We start from the raw sequence: 22,456 nt of genomic DNA on the forward strand, positions 1-22,456 counted from the left end.
GATGGAGATGCAGATTGGAACGGCGGTGATGGTGGCGAAGGTGGCGATGCACTGGCTTTGGCTGTGGCAGTCGCAGCAGTCGTAGCAGTTACAGGGCACCCGAAACCCACCACCCAGAAGTAGCAACATTTCACTCAAATCTAGTACAGCTGCTGGCTCCGCTCCGGCATCGTGGCCTGGCCAAATCTTTTGGCAAAAGCCGTAGCCAGAGCCGGAGCGACCCTCAGCCCCCTCAGCCCCCTCAAAACGCATTTGGCATGCATGTGTGTCAACGCTCTGGCCAAGACAGCTGCAACGTCGCAGCAGCAACACCAACTGAGTTGATTATTATGTATGCATTTTGGGGCTTAACTTCCTTGGGGGTGGGTGGGGCTTGAATGATTCGACTGACATTCACCCACCGCTTCAATGATCACGTTTCCAGGGTATTTAAGCAGCGCTATTTATGAGCGTAGTTGCAATAATTACACATGTACTTGCACAGCTGCAGGATCAAATGGGGTGCAATTTTCCAACCAACGCATCATCCATTTATAACAAGTTATATTTTAGGGCAAAAAATAAGTCCAGCTGCTTGAACAATTTAAACTCATGATGGTCGCAACCAAATCCGCAAATGTTAAGTTCAATAAAAACACAGGGTTATCGCTTCACATTTAGTTTTCATATTCATTTATTTATTTTTAATTAATTCATTAGTTTTATTTATTCTTAGACCCTTGATATCCTCAGAAGTTGTGTTGTGTGGTTTTTCTTTTCTTTTTTTGTTTTGGTTTATCTTTACCGCTTGTCACTTGTTTTTTTCGTTTTTTTGTTTTTTTTTCCATATATATATTTTCATATATAATATAGTTCAACTTAATACGCTTAAAATATTTCTCGTTTTGCGTTGAAATCATTACATATATGGTATATCATTATCATTATTGCAATAATTATCGTAGTTACTTTTATTTTATGTCATTTAGTTTACTGTTCTGCTGTGGTAATATAATGCCATATATAATTGTTCATTTACCGATAGATACATATATGCATATGCCTAGGGGGTTCTAGGTGATGAATGAGTTGGGGTTATCGTTTATCGTTTGCATTGACAATGCGGCGGGGATGGTAGAGGGGGTTTTTCACTCCCAGCCCCCCGCCGACCCTTGAATTCTCCACTAAGCTTACACAGACAAAAAAAAGTTGGGGTGTTTTCTGTTCGTTTCTCAATTAATTTGAATTTGCCCTACAATATTCCTTAGGTTTGCTTGGTTTGCCTCGGTTTATTTACTATTTGTGAATTACATAGTTCGATATACTACAGATTCATCTTCTCTGCTATTTTGTCTAATAAATATAATTTGTTCTTCTTGTTTTTTTGTTTTTTGTTTTCTTGTTTCTTAATTGTTCTCCTCTGCGTTTATTTGTTTATAATAAGTATTTCAACTTTTCTTGTTGCGTCGCTGCCTTCTGGTTGGTTTGTTTATATTATTTTGTTTATATGTTTATTAATCTCATAAATTCTTGTTGTTGCTAAATTTTGTTGTTTGCTTTGCTGTCGAGTGTATATGTACTTGCATCTGTATTTATGTCGGTGTATGTGGGAGGGTGTGTATCTGTATCTGTATCTGTAGGTGTGTGTGTTTGTATCTGTGTGAGCTCTGTTCTAGTTGTTGTTTAGCTTGTTTATTTTGTTTGTGGTGTGCAAAACGTTTAAATGTTAATTTATCTCAATTGTTTCCCTGTTTCTTTATTTGCTAAGTATTTCTCCTCTTTTTTCGCCCCTCAACTTCAACTTTAGCATTAGTTTAGTTTTAAGTTTAGGTTTAGTTGTAAGTTACTCCTTCGGTTTAAGTTGAAGTTTGTGTAGCTCTAACATAAATATCCTAAAATACTTGGGTTTTTCAGTTATGTACACATAAATATTTCTTGCTGCGTCTGCTGTTCTTGTTTTATATTTTACTTTTACTTTATTTTATTTCGGTTTCTCCGTTCTCAAGCCATTTCATAGTTTGCTCTAATCAATAATATTTATTTTAGTGTGCCATTTGTTTATCTTTTTTTGTTTGCTTTTGAAGCAATTTCATTTCGTTTTTTTTTGTTTGTTTTCATTTTGTTGCTTGTTTGCTTTTTATGCTTGCCAAATTCTAATAGGTAACTGACTCCTGCTCTTTTTCGAATTGTTTTGGTTTGCCAATCAACGAAACGGAAATGGAAACGAATCGAAAACCAGATGGGAGAAATTCGAGCGGAAAGTACAGTGGTACCCCGCACACGTACAACTAACATGTAGACTCCTATACATATTACATATATTTATTTATATTTATATATGCCATTTATCCGATAGTTTGTCTCGTTTATTTTACATCTAGTTAGGCGCGACAACGATGGAGAAAAAAAAGCAAAAAAAAATTGCACACTTTCTGTGTGAGCTTGTATATTTTTTTTTTTTTTTATATATATAACTAGAGATTACGATGCACGGTGCCATATACGATATAACACTAGTTTACCTTGATTAGCCTTAGTATATATACACAGATACTCCGGAAAATATCGAGAGACTCCGAATTTCCATTCTTATTTTTTGATATAACGCTATCGCACGCACGCGACTCTCTCTTTCTCATGTACGGACAATAATTATTTATTGAGCGGTCACTCTTCTATTTACTGACATTTAGCAGTACGCCTTCACCGATACTAATCGCTCTTGGGCGGACAACACTCGCTCCCTTGAACGGACACTCATACGGACACTCATTCTGCTCTAAGCTGCTTTCTACTTGGCCGGCTCCTCGTGCTCCCTTTTTAAGCTTCTTAACCAATTGATCGATCGTTTTGGCCTCGTTTTGTGGTCTGCTTTTTTCGAGTTGGTAATTTTTATAAAATTTCGTTTTCTTGCTTGCTCGCAACTAATTCAGCAATCTTTTGTTTTCCTTTTCTACGGTTTTTTTTTTCTTATTAGCAGTTATTTGCTTATTTTCTAGGAGGAAAGGAAACGATCAACACACACACACGCAATTATTCAACTATACCTATACATATAGTTGTGGCAATAAATTCGATAAGCACCAATTCATGGAAAACAAGTGAAATTCGAGCTGCAAAAAGTGGGGTTTTCATAAGCGAAGCAAAATTGGTCAACTAATTCGGTCAAATTCTACTTTAATTGGCATCTAATATCTTTCTGGATCCCTGGCCATCTCAATCAAATTGGACGGAAAGCTCAACGATCTCGATCTGGGTTCCAAAGCTGAAATCATATATATCTATTTCGTGTTTGTGTTTGTTTTTAATACTGTTTTAAGCTTTATTTATTTCGATTCGTTTTATGGTTTTGAGTTTATTTGGGCCGCATTGAGCTGAGTTCGAGAAAAGCAGACTTACAAATAATAACAAAACATTTCACATTCCACATAATAGCATTAATATGTATAATTAAAATTACTTCGATATATACTTTTTAATATTTTTTTTCTCTTTTTGGATTGTGGATGTGTTTGCCCTTGCCTCGGCCATATATGTATGTATGTATGAACAATAATAATGAATAAATTAATTAATTAAGTAGGACAAAACTTAAACTTATCTATCAGGACATTACAGCTATAGGTTTCTCGCTATAAATATGTGTGTGTGTGTGTGTGTTCTCTATATTTAATATATACCTTTTCATATTTTATTAAAAAAAACATTATTCCTAACAGCTACATTTTGTTGTTCGATCTCTATAATTAGGTTTCTTATTTTTCGCTTCTTTTCCATTTAATTTCCAAAGCTGACACTGTGCAAAGCAAACGAGAGACAGCTTTCGCAAAGCAAAAATCTCCCACAACCCCAAAAACCGGTTGTCTAGTGTATAGTGAGTCCGTCGGCGTGTCTATGTGTGTGTGTGTGTGAGTTTTGGTCTGGGCCTGTCCTTCAAAATGTCCACTTCCGTTTCCGTTTCCGTTCCCGCCACCACTCTCTCCATTTCCGCTTATGTACATTGGATGGTTGGTATCAAATGCAAGATCCAAGGGATCAGCTCCTGAAGGTCCGTCGGTCAGTCCCCGCGTTCAATTGGTTTTGTTTAAAACTATGCCAGTCTCAAAAAGCTCGAGTACCACGAAAAAAAATTAGATACGCCCGTTCCCATGAATTTCCCGCCCCGCTAATTTTCCTCCTCCTGCGCCCCTTATTGTGGTGAGTATGCATGTACATATGTTCTGTATGTATGGTACGCATTATGCTCGTATGACTACTACACTATGCTATCCATTATCGTTATATATATATATATATGTATACTATATATATGATGTACATATATATATATATCTGTATATATCTATAACTCGTCTATATTCGTGGCTGTATCTGTAATCTGTATCTGTACTGTAAATGTATCTGCGGCTTAGCTGACGTCACACACACACACATATATAAACGTACATGCAGCTACATGGGATTATGTTGGCATGTCGCTTTCTTAGTTTTCATACATTTTATTTCTTTACTTTTCATTACTTTTCTCTAGTGGCTAACAATAAAAAAAAATATTTTATGTATACGTGTATATATATATATATATAATGTTCCTTGACATCAAAAAACTGGTTCGATAACATAGATTTATGTACTACACATATATATATGATTATATATATATGTATAAATATAAATAATTATGTCTCATGTTCGTCGGTTTTCACTGCGCTCCTCGCGTTTTAGTGGCTGGGTTTCAGGGCTATCCTCTGGAGCTAACAGTCGGCTTCGCGATGGAGCTCCTCCCCGTCCTCCTGGATAGGATCGGTGGATCTGCGGCGTCGACGTCGCGAATTAGGCACCCCCGCCGCACCGCCGGTGGCGCCCTTCTTCTTCACGAACTTGATGTTGTAGGGATCCTCCGCCAGTTCCGGATATAGACTCACATCGTGGATGTACTCACCCTCGTAGTTGTTGGCATAGCTCTGCTTCAGGATCTCGTCGGTCTCCTGCTGGCTCCACTCGAGGGCGGTGGTCAGTCCGCTGCGGAGTGCCTCCTTTTCGCGGTGCCACGCCTTCCGCACCGCCGTCAGCTTGGCGTGGTGCATCAGTCGCTGCTGTTCCTTGGCCACGGTGGTGCCGTAGCGCAGATTGATGATGGCGTGTGCCCCGTGTATCTTAACGTCCAGATAGTTGCCCGTGTTCGAGGACGAGCCACCACTGGCTGATGACGAGGAGGATGATGAGGAGCCGGCGCCGCCACTGGCCGCTCCCGCTGGTCCACTGCCCACAGTCGCCTCCCTTGTGATCTCATGGAACGTGGTGTTCACCTGGCCCTGCAGACGCTTCAGCTGCTGGCGATCCTCGGTGGCCCGCCAGGCGTCCTCCTTCACGAAGAAGAACGAGTCCTGCTGGGCATTGTGGACCACAAAGGTGAAAGGCAACAGTTTGGAGCGATTGAATACGCTGGTGTAGACATCCCGGTAGATGGCATTCGCCGCCGGTACACTGGACACAATGGCCTGGCCATCGGCGGTACGGGAGACGACAATGCCCTTGCCAAACGGTGGCTCCGTATCGGAGCCGATCGTCTTGGGCGATGGGTCCATCACATCGCACTTGAGGGCGGAACGCGGTGGCGCCGACAGCTGCTCAAAGTCCGACATTCGGCGCACGTTCAGGTGTGCGAGGAAACCGCTCTCCACCGCCATGGTGGGAATGTTATCGAAGGGCCGTCGCAGATTTAGGGCCACCGGATTGGCCGGTGGTCGGCCCCAAAGTGCTGGCGGCTGCCACAGATCGCGGGCCAACTGCGGCACCAGATTGCCCACATTGTAGCCCAGGGTGCGCATCCAGGCGGCAAAGTCCTCCGGATAGTGACGTTCGTGGCCCACATTGATGGGGTCGTTGCCATTGAATCGGTACAGATGCAGGCGCGTTGGCGAGATGATCCGTTCGGCAACACGCTGCCAGTCCGGCGACATCCACTGGCCAATCAATGGATCGTACACTCGGCCATCGCCCATGTGCACCAGCGTGGTCACCTGATCCAGGATGCCGCCACAGAAATCGATGGGCAGATACAGATACGGATTCGAGTCGTACACAATGTGGCCGAATGGCGAACGCATAATCTCCCGAATGCCCTCGCCGTACTGGTTGAAGAGCATCAGCGGTGTGCCGCTCTGATCCGTGGCCACATAGTACTTGTGCCGGTAGACCTGTGCGTAGATCAGATGACCCACGTCGTCGTAGGTCAGTGACATTAGCTTGCCATCCCGCGGCGAGTATATCTGGCTGACCTCGTACGGCCGCTGCTGGTTGGTGTAGAAGAACTGTGTGACATTGCCAAAGTTGTCCTTCCGGGTCGTCAGCCGCTTCAGATGATCGTAGTAGTAGCGCACATCGAAGCGACCCCGCTTGGAGGCCCGCACGAGCAGGCCCTGGGTATTGTAGTGGAAGCGCTCCTCCCTGGCATTTTGGGCCACCAGTCCCCTCGCATCGTACTTGTACTGCCCCTCGCCGAACTTCACAATCCTGTCCTGCGCATTGTACTCCATCGGTATCGTGTTGCCCCTGTAGGTGAGCGACAGCAGATTGCCATTGTCGTCGTAACGGAAGCCCCACGGCTCCTGCGCCTCCACGCCCACCAACTGCCCATCGCAGTCCCATGTGTAGTTCTTCACATTCGTGTAGCTGTTGACCGCCATGTTTCGCGTGTAGGTGCGCGTCTGCGAGATCCGGCCGTGCACTCCGTAGGAGAACTCCATGCGGAACACTTCCAGCCGATGGATGGCCATGGCCATTCGCTGCGTCTGGAAGCGTCCGTCCACCGTCCGTGTGAAGCTAGCGGTGCCGTCGTGCAATTGGGTTTGGTTCTGTGCCGGCTGCGAGAATCGGAACTGGCCAATCAGGCTGGGTCTGCCGGTGCGCGGATCGTAGGCAAAGGCCTGCGTCGGCAGACTCTGGCCACCGATCCTGCCCTGCAGTGCCACCACTCGCAGCTGGGAGTCGTACTCGTAGCTAAACTTGGCGTTGCTCAGACCCGTTTTGGCCACATAATCGATCCGCTCCTCGGCCAGCAAGCCGGCGGCATACTCGAAGTCCCATCGGTACTCCAGCTCCCGTTCCGTGTGCGAAACGGTGCTCGGCATTCCGGTGGCCTCGTTGTACTGGAACTCACTCCGGCCATCGCCATGGACCACCTCCGTCAACTGGCCAGCGGCATTGTAGCGGTAGACGATGCGGGCTCCATCGCCCGGCAGGATGGTCTGGAGCAGCGCTCCCGCATGGCTGTAGTGCTGCAGGTAGGCCCGTGTGCTGCCCGGCGGCGTGTAGGTGCAGCGGATGAATCCAATCGAGGTCTGCATGCTGAAGCTGTGGCGAGTGCCGGAGGGCAGGACCACATGCCTCAAGCCGCCAGCATCGTCGTACTGCAGCACGAACTTTCGCTGGCTGGCCAAGCCGATCTCGGAGACCAGGTTCCAGTCGTTGTACACGAAGGACACGATGCCATCCTGCTGCGAGGTGATCTCCGAGAGCAGGCCATGTCGGTCGTAGCTGTACTTGAGCTCCGCCGGACCCCAGGCCCAGCCCTCGACGCGATTGAATCGATCGTAGGTGATGTTCACCGGATAGCCGTTGGTGGGGTAATAGGACTTGGGCAGACCGGACTGATCGTAGGCCACTATCAGGATCGGGGTGCGGCGGGAGTCGTAGAAGGTCTCGCGATTGGTGAACTGATCGAACTCCACGCCAATCACACGCGACTGGTTGACCCAGATCTCGCGGTTGAGCGTCTGCTGTGGATTCCTCACATCCCCCACCAAACTGTAGACGGAGTACATGGAGTTGGTCAGTCCCTCGCCCATGGTGACACTTTGATGCGACCACATGGCCAGCATTTCCGCCTCCACGGGCAGCGCTGCCTCCAGAAGGGGGTGTCTGGCCACGGCAGAGGCCTCCACCACCACGCCATTATCGCCATGGATCACCAGGGTGTTGTTCGCCTTCAATTCCGCATCCGCGTGGGCTTGTCCGCGCTTCAGGAAAGTGGATCGCACTCCGCCCAGAACCAGCAGCTCGTTGGCCTCGCCGGCGATCCGTTCCCTCGAGAACAGGGACTCCACGGAGGCGTGGACGTAGACAGTGAGACCCTGGCTATCGGCCAGCTGGGAGGTGATCCTCACGATCTCGCCGCTGGGCAGTATCATGCCGGTCACCCGGCCAAACTCATCGTACTGATAGATGTACGTCTCGCCGCCGGAGGAGCGGGAATTCAGCAGACCCGTGTTGCTATCGTAGTCCAGCTCGATCTCCTGGCGACCCTTCTCGCTCAGCTTGGTCATGATGCCAATGCCATTGATCTGGATCTCCGATTTGTGATCCTGCGTGTTCTCAATGGAACTTACCACATTGCTGTAGTCGCGCAGGAACTGAATCTTATTGCCGGACGCATCGGTCACCGTGGACAAGCGGCCGAAACTGGTGTTCTTCGAGTACAGGAAGCTGTAGCGCGTCTTTCCGGAGGTCAGGTCCTTGGTGGCCACGTGCTGGCCATAGCGATTGAACACATAGATCTCACTGGACGGCGGGAAGGGAATGTGGAACTCGCCGTTCTCATCGTGCGACGGCAAATAGTGCTCCAAGGCCAAAACGTGCAGGGATCCTGAAAGGATAAAATATATATATATGATATACATTTACAATAATAATCGTATTGGAAAAGTACTTTAATTGGCAACTTTATAACCCTTTCATATATTAAGAATCAATTAAAAAGGACGAGTTCATTTTAATGTGCGCGCCGAGTTAAAGGAGCACTTTCTGGAAATTAAAAGCAACTTCTTTTTTTTACAAGCGTGGCTTATCAACTTTATTTACTACCAAATGGGTGGCTGGAAAAGCTCGAAAAACATCTGCTCGGCATTTGATTACCTTTTCGCTCGAACGCTGGGAAAAGTCGTAAAAAAAAGTCGCACACTCGTTGTCCTTGCCAGATAATTGACTCATTTATTCATTCCCAGCTCCTTGGACAATTCCTTTTAACTGGTCATCAAATTTATTCGCACTTCCTTAACGGTCCATTCTCGTTCCCATTCCCATTCCAAACACGAGTTTCCCTTGGTTTGTTGATCATTTGCTTAAGCTAAACGCCAAGTTCCTGCAGCTGTTTGTTTTTACTACTCTGCATTTTCCCCTCCTCGGTTTTTCCTGCACTTTACCACCCACCCACTCGCCCTATCCATTGAATATTATCCAATAAACCCCCCCGTCCACCCCTTCCGACCTGTTTTTCCGTTTTTGAATCACTGCAAATGCACAAATACAAAATGGCATAGGTAAGTTCCGTCTGTGAGCGAGTGGTGAGTGCCTTAAGTATTTTTGTGCAATTTGCTACTACTACTACTACTACTACTAGTCATCCTGCCTCCTCCTGCAGCCACGCCCCTATTTGGTGCGCCCCCTGGAAAGCGTTTCATTTTAGTTAGTGTTGAAAATCGCTTTGGATTTGCATAAATTTGCTTGCCTTACGCCTCAGCTCCACCAGCTCCCTGGTATCATCCCCCCTTTATTTCAACACCTCTCCACAACACCCACTTTCCTACGGCTTTGCATTGCAAACAGGCAACAAGCAAAGACGATGATGACAGCGTTTTGTATAAGAAACTAAGTGGAAAAGCGCAGGGCGGCGATGTCTTTGGAACACATTAACTTTACATCATTGCCCGCAACTGCATTCATCTCGAAATGCCATTCGTGCTGGTTTAGGGATACTTTCTATGGATTTTTAAAGCAAAACGGCTGCCACAATCATTGCAGTCACTAAATAAAATACTCATACTCAACTGCCGCATAAACCACACACACACATTCCCCACTGCTCCCGGAAATGATTGCAAAGCAAGGACCTTTTCGAAATCCACCCCAACATAAACCTCCATTTCACGCAATTATTGCATGCAACAATTCACCGCTGATTGCGAATTATGTGCCAGTGTGTTGCTGTGTGTTGCTATTTGCACATATCACAATAAAAATATTAAATACATTGTGGCTTCTTCTTATTGCGGTGCGGGCAGTGTTGATTTGATTTGATTGCGTTACAGTTCATTTACCCGAGCACGAACCCGAATCCGAGTCCGCATTCGAATGCGAGGACCCAAGAGCACAGCGGCAAGGAGGCAGGATCCTTCCTGCCACCAAAAGACACATGACCAAGACCACCACCACCACCTCCATCACCACCCACAGTTCCGCACCAAATCCCCGTCCAGCCCCATCGGTGACCTCGTGTAGTTGGACCGTAAGCCATTATGGTCTCATTTTAGAGGAGCTTTTTGGTTTCGGGTTCGGCGTGCTGTACAGTAAAAAATATTACGCCAAAAATGCTGCACATTTAGACTCCTTTAATTGGAAACTTTGCCTAACTGTGTATTGATTTCAAAGGGTAGCGTAAATATTGGTGAATTATTTCCATTCGAAGCGGTTTTTGCCACAGTGTAGTCATCTCTCGTTTTCCCAACTGAAGCTGGGGCATTGGCATTCGAATTGGCAAAGCGCCAGACCAGCGATTGAGCGAATTTCAATGCAATAAATGTGTGACGCTCAGCTGGAGGTTACCACCCACCCACCGCCACCACCCGCTGAATATGTACGTGTGTGTGTGTGTGTGTGTGTGTGTGTGTGGGTGGATTGTAATGTAATGGTAATGACCCCATAAACTGAACAACTTGTTTGTGCCCAGTGCAAAGGGTTGTTGCCATTGTGTCGCCGAATGTTTGGTGTTGCTCCACCAGCCCCACAAGCTGCTCGCTCTTTAAACCATCCTTAGTGGGTTTGTTACACACACACATACACACATACACATCCTGCAATCGTCCTGAGCGTTAAACAGTCGCCATGGCCAGCTGGCATGGCATATGTCCAAATCGCTGGCACAATTGATATCGACGGGGATTGAGGCTGTATAATGGAGAACCACACGCTGTTCGCGATTTTCCTAATTTATGCCATAAAAATATTACTTATTTACTTAACTTATTTAACGTTAGCCCATAGTAAATCATCTAGAAAGTGACAGGGTCACAAAACAGTTGCTCTTCTTGCTGTGCGATTCATTTGGACGAAGTTTGAAGTGGAACAAACGGATATCTTTAACTGTCTCAGTTTTTCTCCTGTCCCCCATCGATATTTCTTTATTTTTAGGTCGCTTTTCCTTCGCCTTTTTTTTTGTGGCAGGGCAATTAATGCAATCATTTTTCACATACTCGCCGGGGAAAAAGGCCACTTAAGCTCGCGAGCTGCTAATGAAGCTTATTTACGTTTTTCCGTGGCCTGCAGCTACATTTGTATGTGTCTTGTCTGCCCTTCACAGATGCGAGAACACCCACACACACCTACGCACTTTCCTATATATATATATATCTAAATATATGTGTGTGTGTGTCTGTATGTATTCCTAATTAATGATTTGAAGGGGCGGCGCGTTTTTTGGAAGGAAGGACGCGGAACGCGAAAAGCGAAAAGTTTTGCCAATTCAATGCCGCGTAGGTAATAAGATTGATTTTCACTTTTTCGCTTTTCACACTCACACAGCAATCACTCACACGTGTGCACACACCAGCCCACACCACCCGCACCACCATCCACACCACCAATGGCAGACTAAAACTTGATTAATTATGGCCATTGATTTGCTTTCCACGGCTTCGGCTACAACTCTCGCCCAGCCTTTTCATTAATTTCAGCGCCGAGTTACTGAATTGATGATGATCCGCGTCCGTCGCGTCCGTCGCGTCCGTCGCGTCCGCCAGGAAGGAAATCCAAAAAGAGGAAACGACGCCACCCACGAAAAACCCAACCGAAAAGCCACCCTTTTGTCCATCGTTAGGGGAGTCGTCATCCACATCCACATCCACATCCGAAGCCCCCATCCCGTTGCTTTTGTGGAAATTTATTAATTACGTTTTTGGTCTTATCAAATTACGCTCTGCTAATGCACTCAAATTTATACCTTCCGTGCTTTTTTGAGCTTTTGCTTCCCCGGAGGACTCTCTATTTGTACACTGAGAAAAAGGCATTGAGGCTAAGGTTTAAACAAAAAAACAGTATGTCATTCAGCTGCCTTTTAAAGTTTTATGATTTATGATTTTAATTTAAGGCACTTTTATATATTAATACTGTAGTATAGATACATTTTATTGAAAGTAATAGCATTTGAAAGACTTCGAATTTTGCCCTGTGCGTCTTATCCCCAATTTTCCTGCCTTTGGCCCAAAATTTATTGGCGGCCATTTTGTTTTGGGTTTTTCTTCAGTTACCTGAGAGAATGTGTGTGTGTTTGTGTGTGAGTGGGTGGGTGTGTGTGAGTGTGAGTGTGAGAGTGGGTCCTAATTTGTCGTCGTTCGAATGGTAACGGAAATTGGTTTCGCTCCTTTCCTCTTTGGCATGCCCTCCTTGGCCCCGCCCCCGCCCCCTTCCTTTTGGCCATAATGGCCAATTACAACAACAATTGCTTGTTCCTACGCAGCTTGTTCATTGTTCAAGTTTTGTTGCCATTTCCGTGGCTGTTGCTGCTGTTGTTGCTGTCATTATTATTATTGTATTTGCTGTGGTTGTGTTTTGCAATATGTCGAAATTCAACTTCCGGTTTCCCGCATTTTTCTGTTTATTTCCCTTTCTCTTTTTATACGCTATACGATATACGCGATATACTCTAGCAGCAGTTAACATTTTCTATTTTCGTTCCCTTTGCCGCTTGTTAACACAATAACATGGCCAAAGAACGGCAGAAATGAGAAGAAGTGCTAGTTGAGGAAAATTTGCCGAAAGGAAATGTTCCATTTTCCATGCCGTTGTGTTTGTATTGGCGAGTGTGTGTGCGTGTGTTTGAGTATGCAGTACAAAAGCAAATTGCCTGGACCACCCACTCATACACACACACACACACACACACACGAAAGCTACGCACACATATGCGGGAAAATACAACGAAGGAAGATGACAAATTTGCTGTATCAGATGACAGTTGTTGGGCCCCTCTGTCAGGATACTGGAAAAGCAATATGTTTTGAGGGGAAACCTTGAAAGAGAAATCCCACAGAATACGGCTAAGAATGCATCGCAAGTAATGTGAACTTTGTACTGAAATGCCTGCTTTCCTACAGTTCAAAATCTTAAGATCTTCACTATTCACTTTAGCTGAATATATGTATGAATATAATGTGTTTTGAATCGCTCCAAATGGAATATATGTATATTCAAAGATACTTCTTCTTATAAAATCTGCAGTAAATGGGCGGAACTCACCTTGATCGGCCACATTGATGACTCCATCCTGCGCCACCGCGATGGCGGATATGGCCTGGAATCGAGCGTTGGAGGACAGCAGCGTCTCCGCATTGCTGAGGGTTCCGTCGTCGTTCAAGGTGGCCGCACCGCCGCCAATGCCCGCCGCCGTGGTCTTGGCGCCCAGGAGCACTGTGGTGGTGGTGGTGGGTCCGGTGGACATTAGACCGCCGCTGCCCACGATGCTGGCCAGGGTGCCGCCGCCGCCGTTGCTGCCGGAGCCGGAGTTCGATCCGGTTCCGGTGGACAGGGCGATGCCGCCCGCACAGATGCAGGCACCACCGTTTGCACCACCACCTCCGACGCCGCCGCCATTGGAGCCACCCGCTGAGCCAGCGGACGAGGTCGCCGACGAACCGTTGCCGTTGCCATTTCCGCTTCCGTTTCCGCCCGACGGGGTGGTGGGCGTGGTGCCGCCATTCGGTCGCGTTGGATTGACGGTCGTGGAGTAGGCGCCGCCGCTGGCCCCGCCCACTCCCGAGTTGGCAGCGCTGCCATTGCTGCCGCCTCCAATCGCACAGTCGCACGTCTGAGATCTGTGGGGGAAAAGGGGGAAAATGCAAGTTAGACGTGCAGCGAAAATATGGCAGCAAGTAGTTAAATGAAGTAGTTGATAGAAATAGATATAAGTTGCATTTGAATTCTATTAACCATAAGTGTCCTATTACATTTGATGTACTTCAACATAATCTATACAAACCAAACTGAATATGGGCCCATTCTTCTTAGCCAATTGAGCGACTGTAAGGGCTTTTCCTGGCCAACTTCCAGTGTGCTAGTGCTGCAGATGTGCTTCATGTAGTACTACGAAGGGTTGAGAGCCATCAACCCACTCCTGCCTCATCCTCATTTTCCCTATCTCTGGCCGCACCCTTTTCTTCGGGTCTTCCTGCAGGATTTCCCCTGCTTTTCTGGCTGCTCGGGACGCATATTTATGATGACATTGTTTGTTCGATAAACAGTCTAAAGTAAAGCGAACTCCGGGTGCCGCTTATCGCAGCCACGCCCACGCAACAGACACGGACACAGACCGCCCCCATTCCACCGACGTAACACCACCGCCCTTAACCCTTGACAGCCCCGCTAGCTACCCCTCGGGCCCTCGGGCCCTTAACCCCTCCTTGGCTACCTCTCGAAAGATATGGCTCCGCACAAAAGACGCCGGGGGAAGAAGCGCAAGAGCGCAAAAAAACCGAGTGAAAAGTTGATTTATAGTTTCTGTCTGTGGCGCGACGGCCGCTAATTACTTTGCCACGTCTGCCGGCCACGCCCACTTCAATCGCCCGCCGCCCTTATCTACGCTTTAACCCCCTGACACCTGACGCCATTCACATGACCCCACAGAATTCACTGCGAATAAAGTTGAGCAATATTATGCTTACAATGGCATTGCTATGTATTTAGATAGATATTATGATATATTCTATATATCTGTTCCAAGAATTGTTTCTAGTTTTACCACAGCCATAAAAAGTTATATTCCGCATTCTTTGCACTTTATGCTCAAATGAAACTGACCAACACTAAAGAGATTGTTAGCACACTATACAGTACTGCGCTGTAGTACTTTTGCGCTTGGCAACGTGGCATGAAATTATTCCGTTGGCGTCAGGAATTTAAGTTCATTGACTGCTGTTTCCGTTTCCGTTTTCTGCCCCGCTTTAATCAATGCACAAAATGCAAATGGCTTTAGTGCCTATGGAGCACGAACACATTTATAGAAGCACATGTATGCACACACGCACACATGCATATGCACATACATGTGTAGTATGTTGTGTATGTTGTGTACTGGGGCAATGAAAAATCAGACAATGAAATTCCCCAATGTGAGAATTCCAATTAATTTCTGGTCACCGTTTTCGATGCCTTCAAAATGGGTTAATAAAGTCAAATAAAGTTAACATGACTCTGGATGCCTGTGGATGGCCAAAAGAGCCGAGAGAGATGGATATTTTTGCATGCACCCGTACTATTGCATTTATATGCCATAGAAAGGGAGCGCAAAAGCAGGAGAGAGAGAGAGAGAGAGAGACAGAGAGAGAGAGAGATGGGGATATAGTACACTAGGGGGTATTGCCTAGTTGGCCTGACATTTATGGCCGTTTTGGTGCATTGGCAATTTTGTGCTGCTCTTGCTGAATTTTTATTATTTATGCCCCACTCTACGGTCGAGTATCCTTTCTCCTTTCCCCTCTCCCCTCTCCCCTTTCTCCTTCTCGCTCTCCATCCCGCCATCCATCTCGCTCCCTCGTCCTGTGTGCGTTTTGTCCCGTGTGTCGTTTGGTAGACATTTTGAAAAATTGGCTGATATCGCTCGGCAATATGCAAATAGCCCGGAGCTCACTTAATTGGGTCAAGTATGCGCATAAACAAGTCCGAGTGGAGTCAATCTCCCACCCATTTTCCTGCATGCCAATTACCCCATCCACACCCATTCCACACCCATTCTACACCCATTCCACTCGATTCGTTCGCTCCATTCGATTTTTGGCCAGCGGCCTGCTGACCAAATTCCCTGTAATGTTGACCCAGTAGCCAGTCAATATTTGAGGGCATAAAACAACTAAGAATGCAATAGTCGGGTATTCCAACTACATATGCCACATAGTACATACATACTTACTCAAATCTATGCGCACACGTACCCAAGCACCCGAGCACACTGCTAACTATTGGGAATTATTTATTTTCAGTGCACTTTGATAACTCGGCAAAGTGCAAATAATGCAGACCCCCCTTCCCCTCAATGACAGCAAATTGGGAACCTTTTGAATTATAATTTTCCAGCTAAGCGCACTCAAAACTGCGTGAATTATTGGCTATTAAACTTTGGAGCAGCACACATATTTTATATTTAGGATAAAAACCTAATGGAGAATAATTTATGCTTCCCATTATTGTAAAATATATGTCGCAAAATACTTAAAACCAGCAAACTATGGCTTAACAGCGAAGGTTAAACGAATGACCCAAATTAGTATGATACATACATATTTGACTTTAAATGCAACTTTATCTACGGAAATTACGCATTTAAAAGATACAAATAGAGAGATCTACTCACCCAGTGCCCTCCTGTTTGCCGGCAAAGTAGCGCATATTGCCGGCCGTGTCCACCACGCGAATGGAATTGACCCGCCTGGAATCGCTGTCCGCAATGTAGAGATTGCCGAAGGGCGAGAAGGCCATGGCAAGGACGGTGCCGAGGACATTGTCCGCTCCCGTCTTGTTCACGCGCCCATCCTGACCGCCATTGCTGCAGTGCAGCGGTGTGCCGGCCACCACGCGGATCTTCATGTCCGAGGTGAGGCGCAGCACGAGGCGATCGTCGATGAAGTGCAGGGATCCGTCCAGTGGACTCAGGGCCAGGCCGGTGGGCCATTGCAATTGCGCCTGGTTGGCCATCAGGGTGCCGCTGCAGGGAGCCGGACTCCAGTGGTTGTGGTGTCCATGATGGCCGATCAGCGTGTGTATGACGCCCTTGGGATCGACGGCTCGGATGTTGGTGCCATCGGCAATGTACATGGTGCGATCGGCGGCGATGGCCAGGCCCTTGGGATGCGAGAGGCGGGCCAATAGGGCAGGTCCGCCATCGCCGCAGTTGCCCTCGTCACCGGGAATGCAACGCTGGCCGCTGCCCACGACGGGGTCACTGTTGATGCTGGGATCCTTGACCTTCTCCAGTCGCACGAGTCGCAGGATCTGATGCCGCTCCGGATCCGATATATACAGATGGCCATCGGCCGGCGAAACGGCCAGGTAATACTGATACGACACCTGGGTGGCGCTCAGTTGCAGAATGGTGTACACCTTGCCGTCGGGCGTGATGCGGCGCACCAGATTGAAGTCGCCCACGTAGAGGCTGCCATCGGGTCCGGTGGCCAGGGCGATGGGCGTCAGCAGCTTGGCATCCTTGGCCACGCCATTGCAGTAGTCCGGACAGGTGAGTGGTCGCTGCAGACCGGTGCCCATCACCACCTTGACGGTGCGCGGGTACTCCTTCATGTGCAGCGTACTGCCGTCGCCCTTCTGCAGTATGCCCTCGTGGAAGTTGTAGTGGTGGTGAATGTCCAGTCCCCAGCCGCCGATATCGGATATATCCACATCGTAGCCCTGCAACTTGGCCGTCTGGGCAATCCAAACGGGCGACTGGCAGGTGCTGTGCTGATAGCCCACCGAAATCCGGGCCACAGTCACGCCGTACACCTTCTGCCGATAGACATTGCGCTTGTTCCACGCGAACGTGTGCACCAAACTGGGATCCGCCTCGTAGGTCTTCACATGCAGGGCTCCCTCGATCTCCACGCCCACATGCACGTGGGTCAGAGTGGGCGGTATCGTTTCGCCGGTGAGGCGCATGCGCACAATGCTCAGATAGCCGCTGGCCTGCGAGGACTGATAGGTCAGGTGGAGGTCCGAGCCCGGGATCTGGATGGACTCTTGCACGATCTGTGAATGGAGAGCGGAAGCACTGGGTTAGCACTCTTCAAAATAGCCATCAGTGGTTTGCGTCAAATGATTGGCTTAGTTTCTTGTTGTTTCCAAGATCCTAGTCACTTCTTTCATCCCAGGTGACTCCCTCACTTCTTTCATTTTGGTGACAGTTAACTGCGGGGGGTGGGGGTTTGGAAAAACTTTACCTAGACCTGGCCAAATTGCCCTCGGACGTAACTAACTAAGGCCCAGAGTGAGTGAGGTGAAGGGGGGAAGCGGAGTGTCTGCTGGTGACCGCAGCTGGACAGGTTCGAGTGCTGCAATTAAACGCATTACGAATCCGACGAGAGCCAGACCTTCGAGGAGGGCTTCCACGCTCTCGGCCAGAATTAATGTCCACCTCACTGGCCCTTTCACCCAAACGCAGCCAGCAACATCATGGCCACCAGTGCCACCACTGCCATCACCTCCAGCAGCTCGCCCTCCATTTTCAGCGAGGGCAGATGCAAAGTTATAATGTCATTAAGGCAAACTTTAAATTAATTAAAACTGCGCTGCGTCCAGCATCTGCTGCCCGGACTGCTAATTAGGAATGGCATTAGGGACGCGCCACGCTATAGTACTACTACTATAAATGGTAAATGGTAAATGAGGGGTACTCCCCACCACCAACCACCACCCAACACCCACCTGAGTCTCGGCAAAGATGACCCTTTTGCCGGGCATGGCGCCCACTCCGTTGGGCATCCAGGTGCTGATCAGCTGGGGCCGCAGCTTCTCGTGGTCGTGATCCATGCACACCTTGCTGGCATCGTTGGCCTCGTCCGCCGTGTGGTAGTGGATCGAGTTGAGGAACGTCAGGGCGGGATTCAGTGGAGCGACCCTGCAAGTAGAAGTAGAAGTAGAAAGTGTTTGCAGATTACTACACCATATTCCAGCGATTAATGTTTTATTTGTGAGTTTCAGGTGATGAGATTAAGAGCATTTGAATTGCAGACAAGCTGCAGGTTATTTTCGGGTATGAACAGTATGAACCAACTGGAAAAACTCACTTGATATTCCTGCTGGTCGTCTCGTCGTCGTCGCTGAGCTGCATTTGCACCGGCGGAAGGACCACGATCCTGTTCCAGGGCACAAAGACGGTGCGGGTCAGAGGTCGGAAGGGGGAGCGCTGGAACTGCAAGGTCACCGCTCCGCCGCCATTCACCAGCACATCGAACCTGCAAGTGGACATGAGAAGGGGGCATGAGAAATATGAAATGGAATACGAAATTAGTGCAAAAGTTGCTGGCAAACATGCAAATTAATATTTTAATGAACTTGAAGCGCAGGGAATTGCGCGAGATTCCACCCCGCAACCTAATGCCAGCCAGAAAGCCAGACAGCCAGAGAACCAGTCAAGGTGGAGCCCCAGATAATACCTCAATTGTTTGTGGGAAATTGAAAAACTTTGGATGCTGCAGAAGGTATAGAGGAGAGCACAAGTTAAGATCCATCCATGCACCACCTCCATTCTGCACCCCCTTCTGTTCCCTTATCATGCGTTAGCCGCATTAAATATAATGATGGCGATTGCGAGCCGCCGCCATTATTACAAGAGAAAATTCGCATTGCAGCTACGGCAAAGTTGCACAAACTTCTTCTGCCAAGAGGACGAAGATGTTGGAAAACAAAGGGACAGAACAACAACAGCGGGGGAAAAAACGAAACGGGGGGGATGAGAAAATCCAGGAGCAGGAGCAGGAGCTCGGAAAAGCTCGGAAAGAGAGTGATGGTGGTGAGGGGACCTACAAAGCCAAGTTGCGTTGGAAACTCAAGAAATGGCAAAAACTTTTACTTTTGAAATATTTAATTAATGCGATTTTTAATTGTGTTTTGTGCGCGCAACAGAGATAGCAGATATCAGAGTGCGATGGCCTGCATCTGGAAAATGTTTCAATGCCCCAGCCGCATTTTCGCCGAATCAAATGACAAAACATTCAATTGAATTGCCTCGTAAACAAAGCGACCAAAGCTGCCCCATAAACATGTCCATAAACAAGGACATGCATTTCATTAAAAATAAAGTGGTTACAAAACAAACAAAAAAATAGCGGAAAAAAAGCACTGCAAATATAAAAGGGCATTTGGGGAAATTGGTTACAATTTTTGCTAATTTAATTTCACTGTTTTTGTCGCAGCAGCTGTTTGTTTTTTGGCTGCTTTTATGGCTTGCATAAAGTAGTGACACATGTGCATATGCAATTCGATGGAAACGGGATTAAAGTGCACATATTACGGAGCTTCAATTTCAATATTTAAATTTCTGATGGATTTTTACTTGTTACTTAAACCGAAGACTACTAGAACTTCTAATTTTGCGGCCACTTGCTGCTGGACCTATTATGTTGTCCGCTTGTGTATGAAGCCAAAGTCCGTTGTGGCATTGCATTTATTTATTTGTAATTGAATTGGATTTTATGAGCGCGAGCAGAGCGAAAATCCGGAGAAATCCGGCGAGTAGTGGCAAGTGGTGCGGTGGGTGGTGTAGCATTTAGCGGAGGCAACAACCCAAAAACATATACCAACACCCACCCACACACACACACCCACAGGCATAAGGACATACGTTTCGCTGGGCCAACTCTAATAATACTTATGCAATAAAAAATGCCAGCAATAATCCCCTGCAGCACAATATAATGACTTTTATTACCTTTATTACTATGACAACAACAACCAACAATGCATGTCAGCCAGCCAGCCAGAGCAACAACAACTAAGGCAGCAGCAGAAAAAAACATAATAAAAAATGAAAAAAATTAAGCAGGACAACAAATGGTGGCGGCCAAAAGGGCAGCAGAGAAAAGAGCCAAGTCGGTCCAAGTCCGAAAGGAAAGCGGAAAATGCGAGTGAGCGTGGAGTGCGGGGTAGCTAATAAAAGCATAGAATTGAAATAAACATTATAAATACAAAACCATAAAATCCTGCAACAGAACAGAACCAAGAAGAACTCGGAAGAACCAAGCCAGCTACAACAATCTGAGGCCAAAAGTAACAGGACACACACATATGTGTGTATGTGTGTGTGTGCGAAAATCCCGGGAAAGCCAGCGAGTGACTGGGCGGAAAATGAGGGGGCGGCTACCCGCTAACAACACACTGTTGCTTATTGGGCCGCATAACATGGCACAGCAGCAGCATTAGCAACAGCAACAGCAGTAGCTACAGCATTTTCAGCTGCAGAAGGCATGCCATAAACCAAAACGAATTCAGCAAAATAACTCCTATTTAGGTACACAGCGAAAAAGAGTTTCAAAACACTCTTTGAATACCAAAAAACTCATTAAATACCGTATCAATATTGTGTTTCTAGTCTCTACCATGCGGCCTTTGAAGCAAATCAATGGCATTGGGTTAAAAAAGTAAGTCGAAAAAACGTACTAATTTTCTGGCTGGCAGTGTATAAAAAAAGGTAAACATAAGGCGAACATAAACAGGAATTATGGCGAGGCAAAGAGCGAGAATAAGGCGACCGGCAGGGATATAAAAATAACAAGGACATTTTTAAAGACTCCTTAAAGGACCGAAACAGCAACAAAAAATCAACAACAACACACATATTGTCATCATAAAAATGCATAAATAAGAGCTGTGGAATTTATGCCGGGCCAGGACCTCTTTTTGTGGCCCAGCAAGTAGTTGCAGTTGCGACATTCGGCAGCAACATGCAACATATCGCTTACTTGGCCATTGGCCTAATGAGAAATTATGTCCACCACACACACACACACATACACACACACACAAACTCGCACACACAGGACAACAGTTGGGCAAAAGTCTCGTTTCCTTTTTATTTTCAGAGCTCGGCACATGGCCCACAAAGATATGCTATGCTATACACCTGCAAATTTGTCTAGGCTAATGTGCGAGTGTGTGCGAGATTGAAATAAACAAAGCGAGAGTATGTGTGTATGTGTGTGTGTGTGTGTGTGTGGAAAGTAAACACAAATAATCATCAGACAGTCGGAGTTTTGTCTGTCTGCTGCACAGATTTTGTTTGTGTTTCTACGCTTGGCCATAATAAAATCAGACAGAGTCGGGTGCGAAATGTTTATTTAAATTGGCCAACACACACACACACACACGCACACATGGAGAAAAGAAAATGGCAAAACAACAAGGACAGCAAACAATGTTGCTGATGGCAGCAAACGGAAATCCTTTTTACAAAAAAGAAAAACAACTGCAAAAATATTTATATTAGATATATTGGATTGCCTGCACTTTCCCTCCGAATTTTGCCATCCATTCACAGTTGAGAAAATATTCCGACTCTGATTCAGATTTTGATTCAGATTCTGATTCAGATTCAGATTTTGGTTCCATCCTTGCATCTTTGATAGGCTCAATTAGAGCAAAAGTTCTCCGAGCATTTGTGCTTAAAAAGCAATTCGAATGAAATGTCAAATAATTGAAACTAATGTCCATCCATCCCCAATTTGCCTCTCATGAATCCCTTGCCAAAGACAAGAAACGGAGCCACTGAGCCACTCGTGCGGCTTTTGGCCAATTGTGGCCTGTCTGCTCTAATTATGCCAACCACTTGTGTAACCTTGAAGGACTTGGTGACAGACGAAGGACGAAGGACTTCGCAGAAGTTGGCCGCACATCAAAGCGAGAGATTTAATTAAAAATATGATAACTTGCCCTCGCTGGCGCATCTTCA

General features: G+C 46.7%; 1 protein-coding gene across 3 annotated transcripts in view; it reads right to left on the reverse strand.

The window, feature by feature from the left end:
- Positions 1–723: 723 nt before the first annotated feature.
- LOC122624814 (teneurin-a) overlaps positions 724–22,456 on the reverse strand; it is a 142,527-nt gene continuing 120,794 nt past the window's right edge. For all 3 annotated transcript variants that reach the window (XM_043804527.1, XM_043804528.1, XM_043804529.1), the window contains 5 exons: positions 18,798–18,965; positions 18,436–18,628; positions 16,376–17,760; positions 13,270–13,844; positions 724–8,626 (listed from right to left, as the gene is read on the reverse strand). In XM_043804527.1, coding sequence (XP_043660462.1) covers positions 4,734–8,626; positions 13,270–13,844; positions 16,376–17,760; positions 18,436–18,628; positions 18,798–18,965 — 6,214 coding nt within the window. In that variant the 3' untranslated portion in view covers positions 724–4,733. The remainder of the gene's footprint in view (positions 8,627–13,269; positions 13,845–16,375; positions 17,761–18,435; positions 18,629–18,797; positions 18,966–22,456) is intronic.

Source organism: Drosophila teissieri, chromosome X (assembly GCF_016746235.2).
Source record: "Drosophila teissieri strain GT53w chromosome X, Prin_Dtei_1.1, whole genome shotgun sequence".
Taxonomy (NCBI): domain Eukaryota; kingdom Metazoa; phylum Arthropoda; class Insecta; order Diptera; family Drosophilidae; genus Drosophila; species Drosophila teissieri.